Source organism: Ixodes scapularis, unplaced genomic scaffold (genome assembly GCF_016920785.2).
Source record: "Ixodes scapularis isolate PalLabHiFi unplaced genomic scaffold, ASM1692078v2 PGA_scaffold13__105_contigs__length_92229423, whole genome shotgun sequence".
Classification (NCBI taxonomy): Eukaryota; Metazoa; Arthropoda; class Arachnida; order Ixodida; family Ixodidae; genus Ixodes; species Ixodes scapularis.
The window spans coordinates 80,519,851-80,529,834 of record NW_024609839.1 but is presented as its reverse complement, the minus strand read 5'-3'; the positions used below and the strand labels follow the sequence as shown (position 1 = coordinate 80,529,834).

The window sequence follows — 9,984 nt, the reverse complement described above, 5'->3', positions numbered from 1 at the left end:
GAGATGTCACCACTCAAGCAAAAGCGCGCGTGTGTATGAAGGCACTCTATGGGCACTAAAGCCCCTCGATGTATTTGCGTTTGTCTTGCAAGTAGCGTCAAGTGCGCGGGTGCACGAGGCCCGTGTCTCGAGCGGCCCTTGGAAGCAAATGGCGGCGCAGCACTGAAATGAGCGGGCCTTGGAAGCGAATGGCGGCGGAGCACCCGCTCGTGGCACGTGTCTCGCGCGTTTCCACAACAATGGTTGGCGGTACTTGTAAAAAACGCCTTTATCAAGGGGCTTTAGTGGGCACGGTGTAAGACGCAGGAGGCAGGCAGCAGTGGACAATACGGCTCATGCCGCCTCATGCTCCCCACGCGCAGAGCTCCAGCGACGTTGACGCACGTGCAGAAAGACCGCGGTGTACCGGGGTGTCATGGCAACGAGATAATTTTTTTCGCTCTCACACAGTTTCGCCGTTTAGCCGCCGGCGACACTGTCAGCCGCGGGCACGGTGGCCACGGAATGATGCAGCCTTTCGGATGTCCGTCGAACGAACGCTATCGGATTCTTCGAGCAGCGCCTTCAGCTCCACCGTGTCCTCACCTAATGAGTGTATCTTACACCGTAGTCTCCACCCGCATTTGGACAAAAAAAAAATCACCCCGTGCTTTATACAAAACCATGGGTAACCAAAAGCACGCTTCACCAACTTCAATCTGAATCTCGAGGCCTTTCTTTGCGCTAAGCGCGTGTTAGTGCTATGTTCATTTAGTTTCATAAAAATTATGCCATATTTCGTAAACCAGCTAACTGTTTGGAGAAGTTTTAGGGCGCGCAGGCAACACTGACATAACGTCGTTTCGCCTTAGCCATAACAACCCGATCCAATCTCTGTGTATACGTACCGGGACCCGCATCTCCCTTCCGCACAGTACCTACGCTCCCGTGTTGAACAATCGATCCCACTCATCTCGGTTTCTTAATGGCCTTTGGTCCTGATCCCGGGTTCTCTTCTCCACATCGCGCCTAGGCGGTATTTAGTCCCTTCACTAGCAGACAAGCAGACGGAGCCGCCGCGAGGACTCGATAAACAGACGGCTTCCGCATGATGTGCCTTAGCGCACTGATACGTACGACGCAGCAAACATACCGCTTGATTTCTAAAAGATTCTTGATTGAACCCAGCGGCCTATAGCATTGCGCTTTAGTCCATCGTAGGATTAAAACGGAGTATACCAGTGCATTTTCCGCACCAATAAAAAAAAAACAAAAAAAAAAACACATAACATTTCCCGTGCCTAAAGAAAAAAAAAAAAAAAGAAAGCAGTGCGTTTGACTCAGCGTCTTTTGCATTCGAAAGTGCTAAAAAAGAAAAACGACTGGAACGGCCTTTCCCACAACATCGCTGCCGTCACCTGCCCATTAACGTTCATGGACAATGTAGCATCTCATATCTCCCTCTGAATATTTATGGCAGCCAAGAACTGATCCATGTGTACCCACCACTTATGTAATACCCCCTGATGGGGGGTCTTTAAGGTAATAAAGTGAAGTGTAGCGAAACACATGCTTCACTTTTTATTGCGATTTTGACGTTTTATCGCACGTACCATTCTATGCAAATTAGGTGGTCACATTGACGCCCCAAAAATAGTAGCAAAGTACAGTACTTATATCAAATTCAAACATTCAACATGCACAGTGACAACCCTAGCACGCAGTACCGTACTCACAAACCAGTGTTGTACGGAACGGCGTTCCAAGGAACGGCGTTCCTGGAACGCGTTCCTTTTAGGAGGAACGAAGGAACGCCGCCGTTCCATTTTGCATCGCTGGAACTGGAACGGGAACGCGTTACATTTTTACTGGAATGGAAGAAGTAGCGGCGTTCCTTTTTTCGTCCAGTGGGGTAATTTTTATTTTATTTCTCACAGAGAAAGTATGAAAGTTGTGGTAGGGTTGCCTTGCTGCATGCCCATCCGGGAGGAACAACACGAAGCCGGGGTTTCTCAAACGAGAAACTGCATTTATTAAAGTAACAGGAATGGATTGTTAGTATCAACGTAAAACATTGCCGGAGCGTTCGAACTGCACGCCTCCGTGGCCACGGTCCGTCTTCCTTCCCTGTGGGCGTGTCCCCCTCTTTTATACACTTGCGCGGCCGGACGTTTGCGCGGCCCAGATGTTCTTCACTCTGGGTGGTCAGTAGCGGCCTCTGGTGGTGGTGGCCGGACCTCGCTCCCACAAAGTACAAAAACAATATCTTTATGACGTGCTGGATCTCTTTAACTTTTTGGCTACTAATATTATGGATTATTTTGTGTGGTCCTCGCTTGCTAACAGTTTCGGGTGCAGGAGAGCTGGTGGGCAATGATACTTTTTTGAGTGCCCGGAACTGCGGTACAAAAAGCAAAATTTTTAGTCGTAGGAAAAGACAAAGAAAGACGGTTGTTTCAAACTCAGCTACCTTTCTTTGGTTCCACAAATCCTCATACACCTATAAATCTTATTCCCGACTACAGCCATTTTCGAACTTCAATAACGAGACCTACAATTACAACAAGATCACAAATTGCCAGATATCGGACTCATCCTTGTATCCCGAACATTATTCACTTAAAAGATACACAAAAACAAAACAAAAAAAACAACACCTTTATTTCTTCTCTTGTCCCCTACCTTCAAACTGAACAGCAAATCCAACCTTCACAACGAAGTATTTGTAGCTTTCAAGACTGACTTTCCAAAAGCCCTACCCTCTCCTTCACTTGCTCGTTTTGCGGACAGCAACATCGAGAAGCAACTGTTGTTAAGTTCTAACACAGGACTCCGTTAAATCGAAGCGTGTGAGGTTATTGAAAAACGCTCGTGCAATCTTGGGTAAAAGTACATTTGGCTCGTCTGAATTGTCCACTACAAACATGGACATGGTTAATAGCTGAGATTTATAACATGAATATATCAACAAATGAAATCCTACTTCCGCGTGTTTTCTACTCCTGGTGCCCTTCCATCACGACATAAAAACTCGTATGTTGACTATTAATGGGATAGATAGAAAAAAAAAACTCTGCTTGATTTAACTAAATATGGTAATTAGCAAAAAATACAAATGTAACGTATATGTAACGATGCGTTCCATTTTTTTAACTGTAACGGTAACGAGTTCCTTTTTCACAAATGGAACTTGTAACGGGAACGCGTTCCAAAAATCAGAAGGAACGAGGAACGAGCTTTCGTTCCTTTTTTTGAGGAACGTGTACAACACTGTCACAAACCACCCGTCTCGAATATGCCTGAGTGGAAGATGAGAAAGACAGTGAAATGACAATTGAAGATGATTTAATTAAAACAAAGGGAGAGAAAAAGAACGAGACAGCATGCTTCACGAAAACACACACACACACACACATGTCAAGGAAGCCAAGCCAAGCAAAAACCACAGATGTCAAGAAAGCCAAGCCAAGCAAAAGCCACAGACGCCGAGATCCTGCCATGGCGTAGCATCATGTAAGCCACTCCCTAGTCGAATCAATAAACATCATTTTCTGACATGGTGACAGAAGCGGGATCTAACAAGAAGAAGAAAGAAGAACCTCAGCAGAAACGATACAGCCACGGATTCAAGCGACGGAGCGAAGAAGACGCCGTTAAAACAAGACAAACAAGCCGACGCACGTGAGCGCCGATTCCACAACTATGGAAGGTGGTCCAAAGACGCCGAGGCCTCTTGATCTGTCGTCGCAGTCACCAGACGCCTGAGACGACTGGCTTCAGAGCTACGAATGGTACGCAACACCGATCCAGTTATACAGAAGAAACCTCCCGAAGGTCAAGTAGCGAGCTTCATGACTGTCATTGGCCCAGACACGCAGAAGGTGTTCTGAATGCTCCCACTGAGCGAAGACGATAAGAAGAACCTGGACATCGTAAAGAAACGGTTCAAAAAGCACTTCCACCCGAAAGTGAACCATGCCCACGATAGGTACCGGTTTAATAAAATGAAGCAGAAAGAGTGCGAGACTTTCAACGAGTTTCTGACGGTCGCAAGACTCCAAGTTCGGTGGGCTGACTGATGAACTACTACACGATCGCCTTATCGTTGGCATCACCAACGACGACGTCAGAGAAAGACTGCTAAGCGACCCGACTGTCGACCTGCAGAAAGCCGTGAACCTCTGCAAGGCGAGCGAACAGGCGTCACAGCAGCTCGAAGAAATCGCAAACAAAGAAACGAAGACTGTCGACGCTGTCACTAAGAAGACAAAGCAGCTACCAAGAAAGAAGACTGTCGCGGAGACAAAACAGCAAGCGCCGACTAATTCAGGAAGGACAAGAAAAGCATGCAGCTTCTGTGGAGGATTTCACAGACCAAAAGAATGTCCAGCGTACGGCAAGACGTGTAACAAGTGCCAAAAGAAAGGGCACTTCGCTGCAGTGTGCCGATCATGCAGAAGTATGGTGCAAAACAAGGGCCATGCCATCGACAACCGCGAAGACCCTGAAGAAGAAATGTATGTGTCAGAGCTGAGAACCAAGACAAGCAAGACTGTGTGGCAAGAGGACATCCAGTTCAAGTGTGGAACTAAAGTTGTCATGAAACTGGACACAGGAGCGCAATGCAACGTCCTGCCAAAGAAGAACGTCCAAGCCATGAGACTACATGTGTTTCCTTCGCCAGTCAAGAGAACTGGAACATATAGCAATCACAAGATCCAAGTGATCGGTGAGGTGAGAGAAACATGCACTGTCCGTGACCAGCCGGCGAAGCTGAAATTTCTCGTCGTGAACTCCGACGTGACACTGGTTCTGGGTCAGAACGCATGCGAGCTCCTCAACTCCGTGAAGAGAGTGCACACAGTCCAAGAAACGCGAGATGACGACGAAATATTTCAGGTCATCGATTGCATCAAGAACTTTGTCTATGACGCCGATGTCAAAGAGGAAGCAAGCAAGAAGTTGGAAAACAAGCCACCAAGAAGAGTTCCATATGCATTCATGGATGAAGTCAAGCAAGAGCTCACAAGCATGAAACAGAAAGGAATCGTCGAAAAAATCACAAAACCAACTCCATTATGTAGTGAAATGGTTGTTGTGAAGCAGCGAGGGACGGTCAGGATCTGCATCGATCCAGTGGAACTGAACAAAGTTATCATAAGACGAAACTATCCTCTCAAGACTCTGGAAGAAATTGTTGCGCATGTCAGAGGATCCATGAGGTTCACTTTGCTAGACCTCAAGAGAGGATTTTGGCAAATGCAAGTGTTGGAGCGCACCCACAAGTACCTAGCCTTCAGCACTCCGTACCAGGAGCCTCTTTCCCTCTTATAAGAGGGACAGTGGATGCAACGAGGGAACGAACGAAGCGAAAGAGTACGGCGTGAACCGCGTACCCCGCCGCGGTCTCACGAAACTAGTCCACTCGAGTCCACTCCAGTCCACTCGAGCTCACTCTCTAGTTAACTCCAGTCCAGTCCAAACTAGTTCAAACCAAACCAGGACCGTCCAAACGAAAGACGGCTGCATGCACCAAGGCAATAAATTCTAACGCATTTGAAAATTACAAGCCTTTTGTTGGTAGACTTGTCCCAACTTGCAAAACACACTTACACACAAAAAGCTATTTGCCCGGCGACATATGAAGATAGCCTTTTAGTAACCCGAAAACATTTTGTAGTACTGCGTGTTTACAAGCAAGTTATCTTGTGACAAGTTCATGACACTTGAGCGTAGTCGCGGCGGTCGACAAGCTGTGTTCGACGTGTTTGTAGTCTGTTGGCCTGGTACGACGATCCTCTTGTCAAGTTCGCGTGTCACTAAGCTGCGAGTACAGCGAGCAAGCGTGGTCGTCGAAAAGCATCGCCGCTGAGGATTGAAAGTGCCAACAACACCTAAAAATTTCAAATTTTGTGAGCAGCTCCCTTATCTCTATGGTAAGCCACCACTATAGGATTGATCTAACTTAGCAATTGGGCACAAGCCTGATACTGAGTGTCCTTGGATACACCGGCTGAACACAACGCCCAGCCAAACGCTCACACGGCGCTCGTGTCCAATTTGAGTCTACGCTGGATCTCACTAGGATGACGTCGAAGTCCTTGTGTTCGCGGGTTTTGATTATTCTCGGTGGTGTTGATTGAACCGCCAGTGTCGGGCTCAGCCTCCAGAGTACCGGTGTTATCAAGGCAGAGTTTACAATTTCCTTGGAAGTTAAAAAGTATGCACCCGTAGTAGAGCGCGTTGGGTGGAATACAGTTCACACGGAAAGAATAAAAACACTAAAAATATACGAGGGACAGACACACAAAGTTCTTTGAATGGGCTACGCCATTTAAATGATGCCCATCACACTTTGAAAAAAAAATTGGTCACAGAGAAAATTAAGGGAAGACGAAACTACTAGAAAAAGATACTAGAAAAAGAAAAAGAAGATAGCTGAATTTTATTTATTAGAAAGGAAGAAGAAGAAGAATATCGGCGAAGACTTTTTCTGTGACAACTCTGGCTCTAGAAATTCCAGCTCTGGTGTAGATAACGACAACGAGGGCTCTTAAACATTGTCTGCGGCAGTCCTGATCTTAGATGCTTCAATCATTTCTCGCCCATAGTTCTCCTTGTGTGAGCCAATCACGGTAGTGTTTTCATAGCTATAGGGGTGCAATCTTGGCCGGTGCGGGCGTGGACAACAATTGGATGGTAAGAGTCGGATGGACGCCTTGTTCACTTCGAGAAAGTGTTTCCCAAGGCGAACGTTCAGCCATCGTCCCGTCTGGTCGGTGTATTGGCTACCACAACGGAGCGGAATAGAATACATTGGCTTCTCTTGGCATTTAACGTATTTGTTGGAGTGCTTGATGGTGCATTCTGGTGAACAACTTTCGTTATTCAGTCTTTGGCACGTTTGTTTGAGCTTCATCCTAGATGTGAAAACCACCTTCGTGTCGAACCGGGCGCTGACTCTTCAGGCGGTGCGACGTATTATGCGCGTATGGAATGCAAGCCGGGCGTGTGTAGCTGCGTCCTTTGTTAGATGAAGGACGGTTGGGTTCTGTGATGAGACGTTGAAGGGTAGTACAGAGAAGGTATGCTAAATACCCGGCTTGGAGAAGTCGGTCATGATGACGTCGGACGCTTGCTGATGAGAGGTGGGGACAGGATTTTAAACGAGAAGAGGAAAACAGGGTTTGAATAATTCGAAGCCTTACCGATTTAGGGTGGTTGCTGCAGAAAGGGAGGACCGGTTTCTTGGATCGCTGCTGAAAACTCCGGCCATATGTCTCACTTCTTCACAATGTCCCCCAAGGCAAAAGAGCGACCAGACGATGAGGTACTTTGACGTTCTGAGTATGGCCATCTTTATTGAATCCCAATGAACGGACATTTGATGCTTAGGTAAACACTGTAGCGCTCGTCTTAATTTATTTAATCAGCCTAATATGACCTTCGTAGACAACAATCAATACTATCGCATTTTTTCGTAGTTTGCAGCAGAGCACCGCAGGAATATATGCCTTTTTTTTTTATTTTCACGCAGCCTAGAATACGTGGAGCGAAAACGAGTGCACGAGAACCCAGAGGTGAATAATGGGTCTAATCCCCACTCTTGCCAGTTTTGATCTATATGAGCATCGTAGCGGCGTGTGATGGACCCGGGCCTGGTAGTATCAAGCCAGAATTAATAGGGAGTCCCCCTGTTATAAGTTTTATAACAGACCGACCCCACGTTGTTTAAGTGTCTGGAGTCTAATTTGCTTGACGTTTAGACCTATAGTATGTTGCAACATAAACAACAAAACTGTAGAAAAGGCTTTACATACAAAACACAAATTCTGCCCAACGCCCAATACGCCAAGGCGCATTCGACATTAGAAAGAGCTTTTCTTTCACGGGAGTCAATTTAGGAAAACGTCCCGTTTGATCACTTCTAGCATCCTGTTTCATCAACGAACGGGTGTGTTTTGAACGGGTGACGAAGTGAAGAGATTTCTTTTAGGGAATTTGGGGCAGTAGCCTCTTTTGCACTTTGTATGTTTCAAGAACTTGTATTTTCGGAATCTACACTCTAAGAAATGCCTGCGCGTCTACTTACCCGCCAAACACTAGAAGAACCAATCTCTGCAATCCACGAAATTAGCTCAGTGAATGATGAGGCGGAACATCTGTTTAGAACTCAAAATTAAGTCTGCGCTGTGGCATTACGCAAAGCAAGCATGACGCCTTGCATTGCGTAATGCCACAGAGAAGACTCCATTTTTAGATCTAAATGGATGCCTCATCACTCGCTGAGCTGATTTCGTAAATCACAGAGATTGGCTCTTTGAGTGTTTGGCAGGTAAGTGGACCCGCAGGCATTTTTCAGAGTACACCGTAGCCTACTGCTGTGTGCAGTCCACGTGATCCGCGAGAAAGTGGAGCAGTAACAGCTTAAAGTGTATATGTGCAAGGTTTTGTTTCTTTAGGAAATTGACTAGGGCCCAAATGCGATGTCACAATGAAGGCTGATTCATGTAACCACCTGTTTGCCAGTTACGTTGAACACAACTAAAGCGGCAGTCACGACGAGTTACCGGGACTACCGTACGCCATGCAGCAAGAGCAACCGATGATGGAAGCAGTTGTGTGCTTTCATCTTTCCGGCGACAGGTTAAGAGCCCAGTATAGATACTCTGCCTCCGGGACGCTCTCTTTTCCCTCCGTCGGGCGAGGAAGTGTTATCAGAGACAGGAAGCTTACTCTCGAGTCGGAACTTGAACCGAGTTCTTAACCTGACATCGAGTACAGACCGCTGATTGGTCAGTCCGCAAGCGACGTAGCCTCGCCCACGCACTTCGTTGAGCCGGTAGCCAGGAGGCACGCGGGTCCCAATAGTCCAGGTGACTCTGTCGTTGCTGTCGTTTCAGTTGCTGTGGAACACTCACCTGGCCGTTGGGTTGCAGGACAACTCCACAAACACCCTGGTCACGGCGCAGGTCCTCGAGGAACTCGTCGAGATGGAGGACCGCAAGAAGCGGATCGACAGACTGGTGGACCACGACGCTCCGGAGAAGAGAAAGCGTTCCCAGGAGCAGGCAGCGGGCGCCAAGAAGAAGAAGGAGGACAACGAAATCGGCATCCTCTACGAGTTCCTCGCCAGTGCCACGCAGAAGATCCAGAGCGCCAAGTGCGAGCGGGAGCATCTGGACACCAACGACTGCGACGTCATGTTCCTCCTCTGCCTGAGGGACAACATCAAGAACCTCGGCGCCCAGAAGAAAGCCCTGGCCAAGATCAGGATTCAGCAGATTCTGTTCGACCTTGAATTCCCGGACACCTAGAGGAGCAATGAGGCCATGGTTTCACCCGTTCTTAAAGCCGCCATTAGGTTGCTCATACAGCATACAAGAGACGCGGAGTTTCTCCGCAGACATCATGACATAATTATCCGCGGACACGCGTCACGCATGTTCGAAGCATGTTTACTTCATACATGCCTGTCGTTCAAACATGTCTAAAGAGAGTTCTACAGCGACAGCTTTTAGTGGGAACCTTCCCGGAGAATTGCATAGGTTTATAGGAGAAGAAGGAGCTGGAGGGGAAAATTACGCGATCGTGCATAAATAATATCCACCCACGAAATAGTAGGGAAGGAAAATCCGAGTGACAGGTCATTACTACAAAAGTATTACAAAAGTATACCGACCATTTTTTTGTGGCTTTAACAGTTACGAATTTTTATAAATTCAATTGCAAGAAAAAATTGTGATATTCATTTAATAATAACAAGAAAGTAGATAAAAATAACCAAGAAATAGACTGGAAGGAAACTGCTATGAACGAAACCCAGAAAAAAAAATGTACGAGATCAGTATTAATCTGTTCAAACATATTTACGGGAAAACAACTAAAATATGTGCTATAAATATCTGCAAGGAACAGAAGAGATGAATAACTAAGAAAATTGGTGACTCAAATAAAGTCGAAAAAAAAAGCTTCGCAACTGCTCAAGATTTATCTCAATAATGA

The 9,984-nt window shown here is 46.7% G+C and overlaps 1 protein-coding gene across 1 annotated transcript; it reads left to right on the top strand.

Annotated features, from left to right (window-relative positions):
* The first annotated feature begins 3,869 nt into the window (after positions 1-3,869).
* Positions 3,870-9,377, top strand: LOC8052929 (uncharacterized protein K02A2.6-like). Its single transcript, XM_040221714.1, has 3 exons — positions 3,870-4,040; positions 4,147-5,184; positions 8,883-9,377. Exons 1-3 carry the CDS (start codon positions 3,870-3,872, stop codon positions 9,294-9,296), a joined length of 1,623 nt encoding a protein of 540 aa, XP_040077648.1. The 3' UTR covers positions 9,297-9,377.
* The last annotated feature ends 607 nt before the right edge of the window (positions 9,378-9,984 follow it).

Coding starts and splice junctions, on each gene's coding strand:
- LOC8052929 (XM_040221714.1), top strand. CDS start 3,870: ATGCTCCCACTGAGCGAAGACGATAAGAAGAACCTGGACATCGTAAAG. Junction 4,041..4,146: donor TGACGGTCGCAAGACTCCAA/GTTCGGTGGGCT, acceptor GTCGACCTGCAG/AAAGCCGTGAACCTCTGCAA. Junction 5,185..8,882: donor TGGAAGAAATTGTTGCGCAT/GTCAGAGGATCC, acceptor CTGTCGTTTCAG/TTGCTGTGGAACACTCACCT.